We start from the raw sequence: 20,501 nt of genomic DNA on the forward strand, positions 1-20,501 counted from the left end.
TTTTTCTTTTTTTTTTTCTTTTTAGGGCCGCACCTGCAGCATATGGAAGTTCCCAGGCTAGGGGTCGAATCAGAGCTACAGCTGCCAGCCTACGTATGCCACAGCCACAGCAAGGTGGGATCCAAGCATTGTTTTCCACCTACACCACAGGTGATGGCAACTCTGGATCCCTGACCCACTGGGTGAGGCCAGGGATTGAAACCGCATCCTCGTGGATACTAGTCAGATTTGTTTCTGCTGTTCCACAACAAGAACTCCTCAGTGTCATTATTAATAGCATATCCTCTCACTCCCAAAACCGTCTCAACTTGAACAATAAATTGCATTATTACCCTAAGTACACATATTCACTCTGCATGAACAGGATAGAGATTCTCAAATATAATTGACCACTGCTATGGCTCCTGAGAATATACCAGAGGAAATGCTAAATGAGATGGCAGAATAAAGATGCAAAGTCATGGAAATCCATTATTTCTGAATTTTCAGTTGGGGAGACTAAAACTGATCCCTAATGAACGAATACTGTGAATTCAAAAATATATTATTAACTGATCATTTTTCTGTACTAGTTAATGCTACTGTTGCTACTTTTCTAACAGGCAGTAGTAATATAATGAATAGTATGCTTATTGAGTGAATAATAAAGACCTAAAATCAAATAGAGACAAAATATAAGTCTTGCACAGAACACTTAAAAAATCCAGACACAAATGCAACAGAGATTATCACATAGACTTGAGAGGGCATTTTACTGATGACAAGCAAAAAAATAAACACTATGTTATGACCACCAGAAAAAAGTTATAATCTCAAATTTAAGAAACAATATAGTATGCAGAATGTGAATTTCAAATGCCCATCTCACTGATCCGACCTTAGCTAAAATATCATGTTCAGGAGTTCCCGTCGTGGCGCAGTGGTTAATGAATCCGACTAGGAACCATGAGGTTGCCGGTTCGGTCCCTGCCCTTGCTCAGTGGGTTAACGATCCGGCGTTGCCGTGAGCTGTGGTGTAGGTTGCAGATGCAGCTCGGATCCCGCGTTGCTGTGGCTCTGGCGTAGGCCAGTGGCTACAGCTCCGACTAGACCCCTAGCCTGGGAACCTCCATATGCCGAAGGAGCGGCCCAAAGAAACAGCAAAAAGACAAACAAACAAAAAAAAAAAAATTAAAAAAAAAAAAATCATGTTCAATTGTGAGAGAATATGATGGAGTAGAAAGAACACTAGCTTTGCTGTCAGACAGTCTTGGAATCACATCATGGTTCAACATTAAAAGTTCTATGACTACAGATAAACCACTGAGCCTCTCTGAAACTCACTCCTCTCATCCATTAAATGGAGTAATGTCACACTAGCGAGACTGCTGCCACTAGTATATGCGAGAATACTCACAAAAGGCCTAAAAAAGGGGGGTGGGGATGTTAGCGGGTGTCATTAACGGTTTTGTATGACGAGTTTCTTATTCTCTGTGTAAAGTTTTCAGAATCGTATCCTTAACCGTTTTGTATGACTAGTTTCTTATTCTCTGTATAATGTTTTCAGAATCGTCAGGGAAAAAAAAAAAAAAAAATCAGCAAAACACAAGATAAACGTCTTCCTCACCTGCCAGCGATACTCCCCGGCTGCACCTCCTTCACAAAGATATTGACTTCGCCCAGGTTTTGACCTCTAAGGGCCACCACACTGAATCCAAGGCCTCCAGTTGAGGGCCGTTCTATATCTATACTTTCAATGTGCCGGCCCTAAGGAAGGGGGATTTAAAAAAAAAAAAAAAAAAAAAAAAAGTCGATGAAGGGTACATTTAACCAATATACCTGTTCTGAAGAACTGAAATTTCTATTTTGCGAATAGCCCTTCTTAAATCATTTCTATAAAAGCAAATAAACTCAGCATTTCAGGAATAAATTATTTCTGGAAACCCACTTAATTATTTTCAGCAGGATGTAAGAGGAACTGCATCCACAGTAGGAGATGAATCCCAAGCTGGATGAAAATTCCTGAGAAAAATGTCTTTTCCCAAAGTAAATTCTAAACTACTTTTTACCCTCAATTTCTCTAAATTCTTTTGAAGCAAAATATATTTTTAAATGAGGAAAGTAAATTAGATTTATCAAAAATATGCTATTATGGAGCTCTAAGTCAGAATCAACTGCATTTTTCAGGGTTCTATTTTAATTCTTTAGTGATAAATTTTTTTTTTTTTTTTTTTTTTATCTTTTTCTCCTTTTAGGGCCGCACTGGCAGCATGTGGAGGTTCCCAGGCTAGGAGTCTAATCGGAGCTGTAGCTACTAGCCCACACCAGAGCCACAGCAATGCCAGATCTGAGCCACATCTGTGACTAACACCACAGCTCACGGCAACGCCGGATCCTTAACCCACTGGGCGAGGCCAGGGATCAAACCCGCAACCTCATGGTTCCTAGTTGGATTCCTTTCCACTGCACCACAACGGGAACTCCGAAAAATTAATCTTCTAATATTAGGTTAACCCAAAAGATTATGGAAAGGCCACCATTCAAATGGGTCTCCTGTGACAAATATTTTATGACTTTGGTTAATAATTGCAATTATGATATGAGACCTTCGTAAACGTAATCAACTGATAACAGAAAAATAATTACTAGTCAAATTAAGGAGATAAAGCAATAAGATTAAAAAGAGGAATCAGGGAGTTCTCTCGTGGCACAATGGGTTAAGGATCTGGCGTTGTCACTGCAGCAGCTCAGGTCACTGCTGTGGTGCAGGTTCAATCCCTAGCCCAGGAACTTCCACACGCCATGGGTGCAGCCAAAAAAAATAAAAACAAGGAATTAGGTACAGAACATTATTTAACTATCACACTTAAATGGATTCTTTTTAACTTTCAAACTCAAGTTAAATTGTCTAGGACACTTGTTAGAAGACAAGGTGAACAAACATAAAACTAACACATCCAAAAACTCAATTGTCTACTATTTAATTTGTAATAGGTATTAAGAATAAAAGTGGATTACTCTTTCAAATATTTCCCTAGATTTTCCAAATTATATTAGTTCTAATTCCCATTAATTCTCTTTTGATATAAAATTAAAAATACTTTCAAAGGGGAGTTCCCATCGTGACACAGTGGTTAACCAATCCGACTAGTAAGCATGAGGTTGCGGGTACGATCCCTGGCCTTGCTCAGTGGGTTAAGGATCCGGTGTTGCCGTGAGCCGCGGTGTAGGTGTGTAGGTTGCAGATGCGGCTCGGATCCTGTATTGCTGTGGTTCCGGCATAGGCCTGCGGCTACAGCTCTGATTAGACCCCTAGCCTGGAAACCTCCATATGTCATGGGAAGCAGCCCTAGACAAGGCAAAAAGACAAAAAAAAATAAAATAAAATACTTTCAAAAGAATTACAATACTTCTGGTAGACATAGTAATTTTCCTATGAGCAAAACTATTAGAATCTCTTTCCCTACAAGTATATAGATGTGTCAAATTGGAGTCACTGTCTTAAAAACTTTGCTCACCACACACAGGGATATTTTCCTTATGTAATTTGAAATGAACAAATTTCCAACACATGGGTTAAAAAATAGTATCAATTTCTCCTAAGAATATAAACACACAAGCTGACAAAACAAAGAGCAACACATTTTAAAGGCAAAAAGAGAGAGTGGAGGTTTCTTTTCCAACCTATAATAGGAGAAATAAAACTAAATATTCCCATGACAAGATATAACTTTACCTGGGCCATCTGTTGCATGATAGAGCTAAAATCTTCATTTCCCAACTTTGTGGTCCAAGGAAATAACCCAGATACACTCTGGTTATTAGTGGACCTGTGGGCATTCCCACTAGTACTGGCACCATCCGTGAATACCAATAACCCTTTCCTAGAAAAATCAAAGTTGGCTGTACAATCTGAGGGAATATGGCTGAGCTGTTGGGGGGAAAAAAAAAGAGAATTATCAACAGAAACCTATAGACAAAAAAAATTCTATTTATTAAATACTATATTTTGTACATCACATGTATAATTGCATGCTAAATATATACATGTGAAAGAAATAAGATACAGATCCATGAATCTGTGTTTATAAGGCTATAAATTTTTTATTTAGTATTACACAAAACGTTTAATAGCTTAAAATTTGTTGTTTCCTGCCTTTTACCATTACCTCAAGTTAACAGCGTATTCGACAGCTCATTATACTTCACATACAGATACATCCAGTCATATAAAGATGCATGTAAGACACTGAGCCCTTTTGCATTTATCTATATATTTCCACTGGGGAGTCACAAGAGATCTGCAGGTGGTATGTAACAAAAATAACTCAGTATTTATTAAGTGCTTGCTATGAACAAAGTACTAAACCAAAACTCGTACATTGTCTCACTCAATGCTTACATCAGCCCTAGGAGATGTTCCTATTTCATTTTGTGAACATGAAAATTGAGGCACATGGGGATTAGTAACTTGCCTAAGATTAGTAGCAAATGAGTTGTAGAGCCACTTAAACACTCCTAAGGCAGGGGTGAGGTAGGGTGGTGGAATCCAGTAATTATGCAAAGAGGAAAATAGAGGTTAATTTTTAAAATATCTTTGGCTGATACAAGTGCCAACACAATGAAATAAAGATTAACATCAAGAACAAATGTCAAGGAGTTCCCATTGTGGCTCCATGGGTTAAGAACCCAACTAGTATCCATGAGAATGTAGGTTCGATCCCTGGCCTTGCTCAGTGGGTTAAAGGATCGGTCGTTGCCGTGAGCTTGTAGCGTAGGTCACAGATGCGGCTCAGATCCAGTATTGCTGTGGCTGGGTTAAAGGGTGGCAGCTGCAGCTCTAATTTGACCCCTAGCCCAGGGAACTTCCATATGCCACAGGTGCAGCCTTGGAAGGAAGGAAGGGACAATGTCCTCGCCAAAAAAAAAAAAAAAAAAAAATGTCAATAGCACCTCAAAGAAAAAAATCAACACACAGAGAAACTCCATGATAGGGCACTGATAGGAAAAAATCATGGGGATTTTATAGCTGAATGGATAAAATATGATTATGTATATAACAATGCAAACTATATAAGAGATTGTTATGAGGCAGTAGTTAGTTAGGTCCACTCTGAGTCCAGTAAGAGGGGTAGATTTATAGTGCTCTTTCTCACTTTCTATTGCCATAGCATCCACTGTTGTGATGTACTCATTCTATGATCAGAGAATAAAGAAAATGAAACTTCAATACAGGGAGTGCTAAAATTAGAGAAAGAAATTCACAGAAAGACATATGTGCAGAATTCAATCCTTAATTAGCTACATAAAAATCACTTGCTAAATATTTATGGATAGGCATTTTGGTTTATCAGAAAATAGCACTTTTTCCCAAACTTTGTTAATTTTCATTTAACAACTCTGCTACATCATCTTCAATTGCATTGAAAATTCATGCCCAGGAGTTCCCGTCATGGCACAGCAGAGACGAATCCGACTAGGAACCATGAGGTTGCGGGTTCAATCCCTGGCCTCGCTTAGTGAGTTAAGGATCTGATGCTGCCGTGAGCTATGGTGTAGGTCACAGACGTGGCTTGGATCTGGCATTGCTATGGCGTAGGCCAGCAGCTGTAGCTCTGATTCAACCCCTAGCCTAGGAATCTACATATGCCACAGGTACGGCCCTAAAAAGCAAAAAGTAATAATAACAGAAATAAACAAATAAAATTCTGCCCATATTTAACCTATAGGATAGCTACTATTCAAGCTCTGATTCTGCCATCCCTGACCCCAAAAGACCGTCAACAAGAGGACAGTTAAAACTCTTAATTTACATCATTCCAAACAGAGGTGTTAGGTGTCCCAAAATTCAGCAACCATGTATTAGTGGCTGCAAGAGCCCAGGTAGTGGGGGAAACCGAAAAATAGGGAAACACTGGGTACACCGCTATCAGGGGCTTTCTAATCACAACATGCATGGCATCTGATATTTATTAGATAAATATTTGATAATTATTCAAAGGTATAAATATGTAATGTCCTATAAGGACATGATCACTTCATGCTAGAAAAAAGATTTCCTGAAGAAAATATATTTAAGCTAAACACTATTTTATTATTTTGAAGAAAATGTTGAGATCTCTATGTACCTGACCTTTACTTAAGAAACCATATTCCAAAGCCAAACATAAAATTTATTATCAACGTTTTTAAACATTTATCAGCATTTTTAAACTACCCATGCCAATGCTACCCACAGGTTACAAGTCCTAATAATCTCTTTGCTGAATTGAGAGTAGAGACAATTTGTATCTATCTCCTTCTATCTTTCTTTGCTGCTTTGAGTGTATCAACATATAAAACCCTGAGGGTAACTTACTTGCCCCTTCAGCTGCTTGATGGACTGCTGGAGTGTGAGTATCTGGTTGAAGAGAGGGCTCTTTAGTGTCTCATAAAACAGAGACAACTTCTCATTCTGCGAAGTGTCACCTTTCTCCTGCAGTTTCATTTTCAAGCGATCGAGAACTTGCAGGACCTGCAGTTTATCTTGTGTGAAGAAAGATAATCAGAGTATAGGTTAAATCCCATTTTAACTTCCATTTTTGAATAATGAATTAATTTAGTGATAGGAGGATATGTCTAGTATACCTGTAGCAGGATTTTCAGGCATTTTGAATTATTGCCTCCAATCACTTAAACTGAAAACACCTAAAGAAAAAAATTGAATACAAAACATGATTTTTCATTAGTGTATAAGCCTATCATCCTATAATAAAATTACAGAAAACCTTAAGAACATTCTCCATCAGAAGACTTTACTCAGGAAATTCAAATCAAACCACGATGAGCTGCCACTACACAGCCACTAAGATGGCTAAAACTACAGAGCCGAACAGAGAATATGAAGTCTTGGCAAAGATGTGAAGCAACTGGGACTCTGATACATTGGTAGTAGGCATGTAAAATGACACACTTTGAAAAATTGTTTGAAAGTTTTGTGAAAGTTAAAATTACACTTCCTACATGACGCAGCCTTTCTACTCCTAAATACTTACCTAAGAGAAATGAAAATACATGCCCACAAAAGACTGGTATGAATGTTCACAGCTCTTTTATTTATCAAAGCTCAAAACTAGAAAAATCCAAATGTCTGATAATAGATAAATGGATAAATCAATTATGATATGTAAGCAGAAAACTCAGAAATAAAAAATTACTGGTACATAAAATAAGGATGAATCTCAAAAACAGTATGTTGAGGGAAAGAATACAAAAAAGGATATAAGTTATATGTTATATGACTCCATTCATATTAAATTGAGCCTGTAGTTATAGATTAGTTTACCTTGGCCAGGTGGAAAGGAGTTGAATGGGAAGGTATTTGAGGGAGCTTTTTGGGATGACGGAAATGTTCTATGTTTTGAGCAGAGTATTATTTATACAGATGTGTATGTGCCTGTCAAAATTCCTTGAACTACATATATATATTTTTATGAACAACATATATGTACAATTTATATTTTATATAAATTACATTTAATAAAGTTAATTTTTTAAAAAAGGATCTTAGGCTGGAAAAGAACATCCAAATTAAGGGATCAAGAAGATATTAGAGGGGAGTTACCTGGTGGTCTAGTGGTTAGGATCTGGCACTTTTACCACTGCGGCCTGGGTTCAATCCCCGATCTGGGAACTGAGATCCCACAGTATGCTGCTGCCTGCAATGGACTACACACACACACACACACACACACACACACACACACACACACACGCGCGCGCGCGCGCGCGCGCATATGATTGGGGGAGGGGGGAACCCAAACTAATCATCCAAACTGGTCATCTGAGTAAGTCTCCAAGAGGTAATCACCCAACAGGCATTTTCCATGGATAATTTAATTCCAGTTATTTGCTCAAACTTGCCCAAAGTATAATGTAAACAAAATTCAAAAAGCTAGCAAACCCTATCCTATGACCAAAATGGCACTTTTACAGTGGTCATTTTCACTATTGGTACATTGTTGTAATGAACCATCAAAGAAACGAGCACTAAACAGTCAAGATGTTCTTACACCATTCCTGTTTACAATTTGCTTGAACATAATCTTCTATCTTATAATTCAAGGTCATCAAGTAAGAAAGTGCACTAAAAACCAATAAGGGGAGTTCCTATTGAGGCGCAGTGGAAACGCATCAGACTAGGAACCACGAGGTTGTGGGTTTGATCCCTGGCCTCGCTCAGTGGGTTATGGATCTGGCGTTGCCATGAGCTGTGGCATAGTTTGCAGACACGGTTCAGATGTGGTGTTGCTGTGGCTATGGCATAGGCCAGCAGCTGTAGCTCTGATTCAGCCCCTAGCCTGGGAATCTCCATATGCCGCAGGTGTAGCCCTAAAAAGCAAAAAAAAAAAAAAAAAAAAAAAAAAGCCCACTAAAAAGGGATTCCTTTGGTATTGATAAGAGGTCCATGTATTTCCATCCCAATATCCACTGGATTCTATGAGAACTACCAAACTGCTGAATAGAGCAACACAGAAACACTTCTGAGGTGCTTAGCATCTCAGCTATACAACCCCAAACACTCACTGCTCATTGACAGGTAACGATGAATAACGGAAAGGCAGTCACAATAGCATTGTCCTTTTCCGTAGCAGCATGGAGCCCAAAAGGACTAACAAGAGCAGCTTTATGGCCATTCATACATCAACCTTTCTAAACCAAAAAATGCGACTTAAAACTATGAGGTACTATTTTTTACTGTTAGATTGATGTTTTTTCCTAATAATAGACTGTACTCTAAATGTCCTAGAAAAACAGATGGGAATATAAATTTGCACAATCTTTTGGAAGAACTGAGCAATATCTATCAATATGGTAAGCGTATATTCTCCTCTACCCTGAATATCTATCTACTTCTGAGTGTCTCTCCTAAAGAAGTCTTCCAAACAAGATTGACTCAAAAAGGTAAAAAACTTAAAAAAAAAAAAAAAAGCCTTACAAAAAGGGCACACAGATATATATATATATACACAAGCATATTTGCTGGATTGTTTTTAATAAAAAAAACACTCAGACAAATTGAACTATCAAAACTAACCAAAGTTCCTACTTTGGCGCAACCATTAAGGATCTGGTTTGTGTCTGCAGCGGCTGGGGTCGCTGCTGAGGCATGGGTTCAATCCCCAGCCCTGAGCAGTGGGTTAAGGATCAGGGTGTTGAGGCCACTGTGGCATAGGTCGCAGCTATAGCTGATTCTATCCCTGTCCCAGGTACTTCCATATGCCGCAAGTATGGGGGGGGGGGGTAATCAGTCATTAGCATAAAGCTTCAAATATAGTGAAACAAGAATGAGAGGGAAACAGTGAACAGTAAGACTGTGGCTCAATCCTTCAGCGAGGGATTCCAAACTTTATACCAGACCTCCTTGCAAACAAGCTAAAGGTTTTTAATAGTAAGAGACAGGGTCCTTCATTTTAAAATGTCGGGAAAATACCTGATCTGTCTTAATTGCTTTTGTAAATAATCTGAGAACATATAGATTTATGGGGCATGGCTGGCCAAAAGACATTTTCTTTTTTTTTTTTTTTTGATCTTTTTGCCATTTTCTTGGGCTGCTCCCACGACATATGGAAGTTCCCAAGCTAGGGATCTAATTGGAGCTGTAGCCGCTGGCCTAGGCCAGAGCCACAGCAACTCGGGATCCGAGCCTCGTCTGCAACCTAAAGCACAGCTCACAGCAACACCGGATCCTTAACCCACTGAGCAGGGCCAGAGATCAAACCCACAACCTCATGGTTCCTAGTTGGATTCGATAACCACTGAGCCACGACGGGAACTCCACAAAGACATTTTCTATTTGGGTAACTAATGGAGTATAAACCTTGGGATTCTCCAAACAGAAAAGGCTTCCTTTGAGAAAGCATTTTGGTATATATTGTTCGGAACTTGCAGGTAACCCAAAACAAAACAAAACGTGTCCAAAGGTTGAATTTCATTCCTATAAACACATTAAAAATCACAGTGAAAAAGTCTGTTAGAAATTTATAAGTGACTTAATGTCAATCTATATGGAAGTAAGTATTTTAAGTATGTTGATAATATGCTCCAATATGAGAAAGTGATATTCTTTGGAAGCTGTGTCTACTGGCTGGGGGCTCTTTCAGCAAGGAATGGTTATGCCTAGCTCCTGTGTTAGCCTCCTACCTATAACCTCCAAATCATGAGTAAGGTTTAGTGCCGGAAAAGATCTCTCATTCACAGGAGGATGCTTTGGCAATTCAACCCTTTGTGTTAACAGGGGACATTATCTAATATACACAACTAATTCAGGAAAACAGCAGGTTTCAGGATACGTATATTATTTTCTCCTTTTTGTAAGAAAACAATACAAATTTGTGTGTGCATACGTTTCTAGATTTAGAAAGGTAGTCAATTTAATAGTGATAACTTCTAAGAAAGGGAGATAAAAAATTAGACTTTTCCTTTGTAGATTTCAGTGCTATTTGAATTTTATTTAAAAAGCATGTTAGGAGTTCCCGTCATGGCTCAGTGGTTAACGAATCCGTCTAGGAACCATGAGGTTGCGGGTTCGATCCCTGGTCTTGCTCAGTGGGTTAAGGATCCCGCGTTGCTGTGGCTCTGGCGTTGGCAGGCGGCTACAGCTCCGATTAGACTCCTAGCCTGGGAACCTCCATATGCCACAGGAGCGGCCCAAAAAATGGCAAAAAGACAAAAAAAATAAAATAAAATATAAAAAGCATGTGATTGAAGGAGTTCCCATCATGGCTCAGCGGTTTAGGAATCTGACTGGCATCCCTGAGGACTCAGGTGTGATCCCTGGCCTTGCTCAGTGGCTTAAGGATCCAGCGTTGCCATGAGCTGTGGTATAGGTCACAGATGTGGCTCAGATCCTGCGTACCTGTGGCTGTGGCGTAGCCCGGCAGCTATAGCTCTGATTCGACTCCTAGGCTGGGAACCTCCATATGCCATGGGTGTGGCCCTAAAAAGCAATAAAATAAAATAAAATAAATACAAATAAAAAGCATGTTATTATTTTTATAACTTGAAAAGTAAAAGAGACGAAAAGATAATGGCTAAATAAAAAGTATGAGACAATGCCGTTCACAGCAACATGGATGGGCCTAGAAAGAAATCAGAAAAAGACAAATATCATATGAGATCACTAATATGTGGAATCTAATAAAAGTGATACAACAGAACTTACAAAATACAAACAGATTCAAAGATTTCACAATCAAACTTATGTTTACCAAAGGGGAAAAGTTGCGGGGGTGGTAAACTATGGGGCTGGGATTGATATAAACACACAATTATATATGGAATAGGTGGGTAATGGGGGCCTACTTGTAGCAAAGGGAAATTTACTCAGTACTGTGTGGTAGCTTGCATGGGAAAAGAACCTGAAAAGAAATGGATATAACTGATTTACTATGCTGTGTACCTGAGATTAACACAACTTTATGAGTCAACTATACTCCAATAAAAATTTTTTTAGAAAGATAATGGTTAAGATCGTCTAATGAGGGAGTTCCCATCATGGCTCAGCAGTTACGGAATCTGACTAGGAACCATGAGGACGAAGGTTCAATCCCTGGCCTTGTTCAGTGGGTTAAGGATCCAGTGTTGCCCTGAGCTGTGGTGTAGGTTACAGACACGGGTGGGATCCTGGGTGGCTGTGGCACAGGCCGGCAGCTAAAGCTCTGATTAGACCCTAGCGTGGGAACCTCCATATGCCGCGGGTACGGCCCTATAAAAACTAAGTAAATAGATAAAATTTTAAAAAGGCCAATGAGAGAGCAAGACAGACACAGAGCAAGATAATGGCAATATAGCAGGATAATTATATTGTAAGGCACAGACATACAACAGCAAAGGTATGTACCATGTGCAGAGGGAGATCATAAAAAGAAAGCAATTCCCGTGCCTGGGGAAGTTTGGGAATGCTGGAATGAGAACACACTAGAGACCTCTCGCAGGAAAGAAAAAAAAAAAAATGTAAAAGCAGAGGGACCATTTGTCCTCCTTCGCCTAAAAGAGTCTCAGAATACCCAGCATCTTTATTAATAGTGCTCCATTTCACTCTCAAATGTGTTTCAGTTTGAATGACACATGGGGCTTCCCTAAGTTAGTGGTACTCAAATGTTAGTGTGCATTGGAATCACCGTGAGAGCTTGCTAAAACACAAATTGCAGGAACCACTCCCAGTGCTTCTGATTCTGGAGGTCTGAGGTGAGCCCAGAGAATCTGCATCTCTAACAAAATTTGCATGTGATCCAGGTGTGACTAGCCTAGAGACCACAATTTGAGAATTACCACATACAGGTGTAAAAGTGCGTGAAAATATGTGAGAGGACTAACTGGCTGTAAACTACTCTAACATCTCTAAAAGCAGCAGGATGGACAAAAAAGTGGTTTAGACCTGTGTTACCACAGGTATGAACTGTGGATTGATGCTTGACCTACAAAGAGATAAGTACCAAAATTGGAAATAAGCATTTAGAAATCATGGAATGTTGTGGAGATATAAAACCACTTGACTTACATTGTATTTTTGTAAATTTATAAAAATTTTATTTTGTGTATTTATAAAAATACTAGTCCTTGAAAGACTGGGGGAAGGGAACCCTAATCTTTCACCACTGATAGTTTGAGAAGCACTGGTTTAGACAGACTATTTTGAGAGGGTCCTTGTAAATAATGCTAAGTAGACTGGTCTTTATCCTGTAAGTAGCAGGAAGTAATCAAAAGGCTTTTAAGTAGGGAAGTAGTGAGTCCAGATTTCTATTTAAAAAGGTAATTCTGGTAACAGGATAGATTAGAGGTCTTCAAACTTTTTTAAACACACATTCCCATCTAAAAATAAGTTGACCACTCATTTTATTTTTTGTATAAACATATATTACTATATTTGCATGTCATGTGTTTTAAAACATATATAGCTGGTTTGTTCCCGGATTTCAGCACCAACACATTTATAAAATAGAAACATCATGAGAGTAAGATAAAAACTAAAAAGAAAGATTCTACTGTCATCATCCTACTTTCTCAATGGATCATCCCGCACATTTTTGGAAACCATGGTGGTAGATGTCCCTCCGTAAGGGCTAAGGTTAGAACTGGCTGGCTATCCAACTCTATGACTCAGATTTAATGAAAGCCAAACTATGTCCATAAAGCAGGCCTGGAAAATTACTACAGTTTCATGGGGTTAGATAATATCTAGGGACAGGCACCTAGGCCTTAAGAGCATACGAGGACAGAAGGAAGAAATGCAACAATGCTATAGCTAAATATCCAGGAAGCAGCATGTATACTAAATGGAATGAATGTTTCACTCATTTTGTGGTCATAGGAAATCTTTAAACAATCCTGACCTGTTTGGCCAGGCTAAGCAACAAACAGGACTTACAACAAGGAATTTCAAGTCTGTTTCAACACGGTAAAGCTAAGTCTAACTTGTAGACAGGCTACCTACAATCGGGCAGCACCTGGACATTAAATGCAACAACGTGCCACTGTCCACATACTTATACAGCCTCCAGAGAATGAGTCGTTCTTTGTGTTTAGCAGCTTCCACTCCGTCATTGATCCACAGAGTCTGTGCCATGAATTTTTCATGTCCAGGTCACTGTGGGATTTGACTGAAGGAAATCATTATAATATTGTGGCTTTTTAAAAATACCCATGCCCTTCACCACTACCAATTAATGGAATATTTGAGAAGAGCTAATGCCAAGTTAGAAATTTGTTTCAAATTTTGAGGTGAAGGAAACTTATTGAAAAGATGAACCTCCTCAGTTCAAGAATGGGGGGGCAATAAGGACCCTAAGATACTCTTCAGACTCCTAACAGCACACAAGAATGTAACTCTCCAAGACATCCTATGTCTGAACAAGATTATTTTATACATGGAAAATTTGGTGTAACAAAACATCTTATATGTCTATCTTTTTTTTTTTTTTTTGGCGATTTCTTGGGCTGCTCCCGAGGCATATGGAGGTTCCCAGGCTAGGGGTCGAATCAGAGCTGCAGCCACTGGCCTACACCAGAGCCACAGCAACTCGGGATCCAAGCCGCATCTGCAACCTACACCACAGCTCACGGCAACGCCGGATCGTTAACCCACTGAGCAAGGCCAGGGATCGAACCCACAACCTCATGGTTCCTAGTCGGAGTCATTAACCATTGAGCAACGATGGGAACTCTAAAACATCTTATATGTCTAGCTTAAAAAAAAAAAAAAAGAAAAAGAAAAAAAAAAAGGAATTCCCATTGTAGCTCAGCGGTTAATGAACCCAGCTAGCATCCATGAGGACACAGGTTCGATCCCTGGCCTCACTCAGTGGGTTAAAGGATCCGGCATTGCCGTGAACTGTGGTGTAGGTCACAGACACGGCTCAAATCCCACCTTGCTGTGGCTGTGGTGTAGGCAAATTGGACCCCTAGCCTGGGAACCTCAATATGCCACAGGTGCAGCCCTAAAAAGACAAAAAAAAAAAAAAAAAAAAAAAGAGAGAGAAATAGGTGACTCGAAATCTGTTTGGGCAAGTATAGGTAGTCAGCCTTTAACTGCAGGTGTGAGTTGAGCAGATCACAATTAGACAGCATGTAACTCCTCAAAGCCAGTTCCCCAGAGCTCAAGGGAACCAGGGAGTCTGAATGATCTAAAACCTATTAACTTAGGAGTTCCCGTCGTGGCGCAGTGATTAACGAATCCGACTAGGAACCATGAGGATTAACCTGTCCAGCGCTCTCAAGACACTGGAGAGCCACTGTGCAGAGCGGAACTCCTAAGCTCCGTTATTAACATTCTAATTATTTGAATTTTTAACAATCTTAAATGTCATTAGGCGTCTGGAACTCAGCTCATTTTAGCTAATAGTCACCTTTGCTGACGCTGCAAACGAACAACTTGAGATTTTACTCTACTCTCCTAGCTTTTTTTAAAAGTTGTGGCAATAAATTGACAGACAGCTATAGGAGTTTAGACGCTAGAGTGGTATTACATCTTCAGTGTAATTTCTTTTCTTAGTTTCAGAAGTCTTGTTTCCTTAGGTCTTCATTCACTTAGAACACTGTTTGGAGTTCCCGTCGTGGCGCAGTGGTTAACGAATCCGACTAGGAACCATGGTAGTCGGGTTCGGTCCCTGCTTTTGCTCAGTGGGTTAGGGATCCGGCGTTGCCGTGAGCTGTGGTGTAGGTTGCAGACGCGGCTCGGATCCCACGTTGCTGTGGCTCTGGCGTAAGCTGGCAGCTACAGCTCCGACTAGACCTCTAGCCTGAGAACCTCCATATGCCACAGGAGCGGCCTAAGAAATGGCAAAAAGACAAAAAAAAAAAAAATTCCATTGCTTCCTTTGGAAACCAAAGTTCTTGTTATGTCTAGTTATCACACCTTTGTCCTCAAAGCTCAGCCTGTATGAGGTACTGATTAAATGGAAAACTCTCCTAGCCAGAGAGCAATAATGGCTCTTCACCCAACTATAAATAAACACATCTGTTACTATCTTAATGCAGATTCAAGTCAGGTGTCCTGGCCTTGTGTCCATACAAATGACAAGGGCTTTTTTCAATCCCTTAGATGTAAAAAATACTGCCACCAAAACACTGTACCCCTAGCATTTTGGAAACAGATATATATGTAAATTCCACAACTATCCTGATATTTTGGGACCATGTGCCTAGGCTATAGGCAATTAAGTCCACTTAATGCGGGACATTTAGAACATGTTGAAATCAAGGCTAAAAGATAAATTTTAAACTCAAAGTCAGAACTGAAAATGGAGTCACTTCTTCAGAATAATTCAGTTAGCTAAACACTAATTTTTCTCAGCGTTCCTGCTGTGGTACAGTGGGTTAAAAACCTGACTGCAGCATCTCAGCTGCAGAAGTGTGGGTTCCATCCCAGCCTGGCACAGTGGGTTAAATGATCTGGCTTCGCCGCAGCTGCAGCACAAGTCGGATGTAACTCCTGGCTTGGGAATTTCCATACGCCTCAGGTGCGGCCATTAAAAAAATTTTTTTAATTTTTTTTTAAATACCAATCTTTCTCATTGAATATTCAAAGTTAATCAATGTGTGTCAATTTCTGCCTGCAGCTTGGTCACTGTGTATGAACACAGTGAATCTGTTTTATGGCGGGGTTTTGTTGTTTTGTTTTGTATTTGTCTTTAGGGCCACACCCAAGGCATACAAAGGTTTCCAGGCTAGGGGTCCAATTGGAGCTGCAGTCACTGACCTACGCCACAGGCACAGCAACGCAGGATCCCTGCTGTGTTTCAACCTACACCACAGCTCACGGCAATGCCAGATCCTTAACCCTCTGAGCAAGGCCAGGGATCGAACCCATGTCCTCATGGATACTAGTTGGGTTGAAAGGACTATGAAAGATAAAGCATTCCATATGCCGCCAGTGCAGCCCTAAAAAGCAAAAAAATAAAATTTAAATTTAAAAAAAAGAGCTCTGATGTGTAGCCAGTCACTCACTGAAATGAACCAGGCATTCATACTCCTCACTAATGACTAGTTTCCACCTCAGTCTCCTGTTCAATCCTCCCTACATGGCAGACCTGTGCCCCTAACTTCTCTCCAGAAATGTAGTCATGCCAATACTTGTCATATTCAAAACAATCCTAACAAACTGTAAAACAGGCCAAACCATGCTTTAGACACTCCTCCCACCAATGTTCCCCATTCTCCTGGCCTTTTCCCAAAATCTGTGTTATCTGTCACAAATCAAGTAACTAGTTTTTTGGTGCCTACTGTGTACACTGCAGGACCATTCTGTATCACATCTCATTTATCTTCTTAACAATGTATTATCTCTACTTTGCAAATGCAGAAAATTTCTTAAACTTCAAAAAAAAAGAAAGAAAGAAAGGGGAAAGCACTTGGAAAAAGATAATAACAGGAAGACAGCATAGCTGCTACTACTGAATGAAATTAATTCCACCTTGGGAGGAGGGCCAGTCAATCATTCAAGACTTTTTCAGCAGATAACTCCTTAATTTTATCAGAATTAAACATCTCACTGAAGGAGCAAAAAATGGGAAGAGAATGGCTTACAGTTTACAAGGCACTTTTTTTTTTTTTTTTTTTTTGGTTTTTAGGGCAGCACTCATGGATATTCCCAGACTAGGGGTCTAATTGGAGTTACAGCTGCCAACCTACACCACAGCCACTCCAGATCCGAGCCACATCTGTGACCTACACCATAGCTCATGGCAACGTTGGATCCTTGACCTACTGAATGAGGCCAGGGATCGAACCCACAACCTCATGGTTCCTAGTCGGATTCGTTTCCACTGCACCACCACGTGAACTCCTACAAGGCACATTCTTGAACATTATTTCTTTCACTTCACCTTTCCCAAACTCAATGAGGTAGATCATTTACAAATGGACCAGAGTCAAGTAACTTGCCAAGAGTTATGTGGTAGGTGGACCAAATTCCTTGTCTCCAAACTCCACAGGCTACATGGTTGCACAAATGCAAAAAGTAAGCAGACGGGAGTTCCCCTGTGGTGCAGCTGGTTAAAAATCCGGCATGGTCACTACAACAACCTGGGTCACTGGCATGGGTTCGATCCCTGGCCCAGAAACTTCCACTTGCCAAGAGCATGGCCAATAATAAATAAGCAAGCAGGCTCTCCATCTTCAGCCTAGATCTATCCCACAACTACGAAGGGTACTGACAGGCTCTAAATTTCTCTCCATTTGCACCAGAACCTAGAACAAGTGCTTTAAAAAGAGCATCCAAATCTGCAAAAATATCTGAATACAGGGGGAAAAGTAATGGCCAAACGATCTCAAATATTAAGGTGGAATAGTCCTGTTTCTCAGTTTACTACCAAGGTGAGCAAAATCTTAAAACTTAGTAAATCCCACTTCAGCTTCCCCAACCTAATGCATTTTTGTTAAAGTTTAACAAAGCAAGGAAATTCAGACTGCTTGGTTGTTTAGTTTAAGGATAATTATTAATTGCATTTAAATAAAAATGCAACTGCAAGAATTAGTGAATGCTGAACCACTGTCTCAGAATCATAAGGTTCTAAAAGTGAACTCACCATGAGAAAATACAAAGATTTTTCTTTTTTAAGAATACTAACTGAAAGACATACTATAATTTTATTAGTGGTTATTTTCAATGGTAGGTGGGTTTCTGTGTGCTGTTAGTTTCTTTTTTGAAAATTCTCCCCAATTTTCCCACAATGAATATGTCAGATTTATAGTTATAAAAATATTATTACTTGAATTTATTTAGCATCATTAAACACAAATGGGGCCTTAACACAATTTATTTACAGCTTTAAACACAAATATCATTCTGATACCAAGTTCATGTTATGTAACCGATGCAGGATCTCAATTAGCAAAAGCAAACCTCTTCAGAATTCGGTTTGTAAATTCTATCAGTAAATTACCTTCCAGCTCTTTTATGTTTTGTATTTCCTTTTCTTTTTTGGCCACCCTGCGACATACGGAGTTCCCAAGCTAGGGGTCAGATCCAAGCTGCAGTTGCAACCTAAGCAGCAGCTCCTGCAACACCAGATCCCTAACCCGCTTGTGCCGGCAGGGGATCGGGGATTTAACCTGTGTCCCAGCGCTCTCAAGACACTGGAGAGCCCACTGTGCCAGAGCGGGAACTCCTAAGCTCCGTTATTAAACATTCTAATTATTTGAATTTTTTAACAATCCTTAAAATGTCATTAGGCGTCTGGAAACTCAAGCTCATTTTAGCTAATAGTCACCTTTGCTGACGCTGCAAAACGAACCAACTTGAGATTTTTACCTCTACTCCTCCCTAGCTTTTCTTTTAAAAAGTTGTGGGCAAATAAATTGACAGACAACCTATAGGAGTTTAGACGGCCTAGAAGTGGTATTACCATCTTCAGTGTAACATTTCTTTTCCTCTTAGGTCTTCAGAAGGTCTTGGTTCTCCTTAGGTCTTCATTCACTTAGGAAACACTGGTTTGGAGTTCCCGTCGTGGCGCAGTGGTTGACGAATCCGACTAGGAACCATGGTAGTCGGGTTCGGTCCCTGCTTTTGCTCAGTGGGTTAACGATCCGGCGTTGCCGTGAGCTGTGGTGTAGGTTGCAGACACTGCTCGGATCCCGCGTTGCTGTGGCTCTGGCGTTGACTGGTGGCTACGGGTCTCCGATTAGACCCCTAGCCTGGGAATCTCCATATGCCGCGGAAGCGGCCCAAGAAATAGCAAAAAAAAAAAAAAAAAAAAAAAAAAAGAAAGAAAGAACACTGGTTTACTGCGCACCTACCAATGGCCAGATTCTGAACACAGCTGAAAAGCAGCCTAGAGAAGTAAGGCCCTTAAAGGCCACCCTCTCAATCGCGCAAACCAGTAAACAACTACTTCCAATCCAAAGTGATAAGAGCCATCTGGAGATATGACAAACTACCAAGAGAGCACTCCAGGGGGAGAGTAATTCGGCCTCCAGAAGGGCTGCGACGCTTTGGAGGAAGGGGGAAGGATTTGAAAATGCTTTCCTGAGCTTGACTTAAAGCAGGAACCCAGCAATTTCCCCAAAGGCTGGAGCCAGAGCACTTTCTGCCTGGTCCTCCCCACCTATAAAGTGGGATAAGCAAAGCCCAGGCCTGACCGCCGTTCTGGGAACTCCTCTAAATGACCACCAGGCGCCCAGATGCGGCCGGGGCCAAGCCTCCCCTCATCTGGGGACTGGGCACCCCCTCCTCCGGGACCCCGAGCAGGCCACCACCTGTTCACTCCTTTCACCATCACCAGGTGGGGAAAGACTCCACCCAGCTCGGGGGGCGAAGCACAGGCACAGATCCGGGTGCAAAATTTGATCCCGGCCACTCCCGGTACAGACTCAGGCCGAGATTGGAGGGCCGGTAGGGCCTGCTGGAGCCGGATGGCTCCGCGGCCTCCGGCGAGCCCTGCACCCAGGGGGCGGGTCCCACGGTGGGGTCACCAGGCCAGACGCAGAAGGACGGCGTCCCGCACCCTCGGCGGGACCGACTGGTCGCCCAGCGGCGCCCTCGGTCCTCAGTGCCCACTCCTCCCGGAGGGCGGGAGGAGCGCGCGCCGGGGCAGAGGCGGCGGCTCCGGACGCGAGGAGAGCGGCCCCGGCCGGCTCGAGGGGCAGGGTCCCCGCCGCCCAGCGCGCGCCCGCCCCCCACCCCCGCCTTACCTGGTCGGGCAGAGGCGCGGGTGGGACCCCGAAGCTGGCGAGCGGGCGGCCTCGGCGTCGGCCCTCCCTCACCTGGGCGGAAGTGAGTGGCCCAGGGCGACCGCGCCTCACCTGGCAGGCCCTCCCCCTCACGCCTCCCCTCCCCTCCCCTCCCCTCCGGGGCGGGGCGCCGAGGTGGCGCGGGAGGGGCGGGCGGGGGAGCCGGGGGCCGACTCCAGGGGGGGAAGGCGGGAGCAGTGGGCTTCTCTCCTTTCCGCAGGTGAAGCTCTACTGAGTGAGAGAAAGTTAAAGAGCCTGAAAAAGGTAGGGTCTGGGGGCCGCGTGGGCAGACGAAAAGCTGAGTAGTGGAGTGA

At 41.6% G+C, this 20,501-nt stretch overlaps 1 protein-coding gene across 5 annotated transcripts in view; it reads right to left on the reverse strand.

The window, feature by feature from the left end:
- Window positions 1-20,282, reverse strand: part of PATJ (PATJ, crumbs cell polarity complex component) — a 356,852-nt gene extending 336,570 nt beyond the window's left edge. For 4 of the 5 annotated variants that reach the window (XM_021096559.1, XM_021096561.1, XM_021096558.1 and 1 more), the window contains exons 1-5: window positions 20,149-20,282; window positions 6,607-6,666; window positions 6,338-6,504; window positions 3,716-3,910; window positions 1,607-1,746 (exon numbers count right to left, since the gene is read on the reverse strand). In XM_021096559.1, the coding sequence (XP_020952218.1) occupies window positions 1,607-1,746; window positions 3,716-3,910; window positions 6,338-6,504; window positions 6,607-6,628 (524 nt within the window). In that variant the 5' untranslated portion in view covers window positions 6,629-6,666; window positions 20,149-20,282. The remainder of the gene's footprint in view (window positions 1-1,606; window positions 1,747-3,715; window positions 3,911-6,337; window positions 6,505-6,606; window positions 6,667-20,148) is intronic. The other variant, XM_021096560.1, reaches the window with a different exon arrangement.

This window comes from Sus scrofa, chromosome 6 (assembly GCF_000003025.6).
Source record: "Sus scrofa isolate TJ Tabasco breed Duroc chromosome 6, Sscrofa11.1, whole genome shotgun sequence".
Classification (NCBI taxonomy): domain Eukaryota; kingdom Metazoa; phylum Chordata; class Mammalia; order Artiodactyla; family Suidae; genus Sus; species Sus scrofa.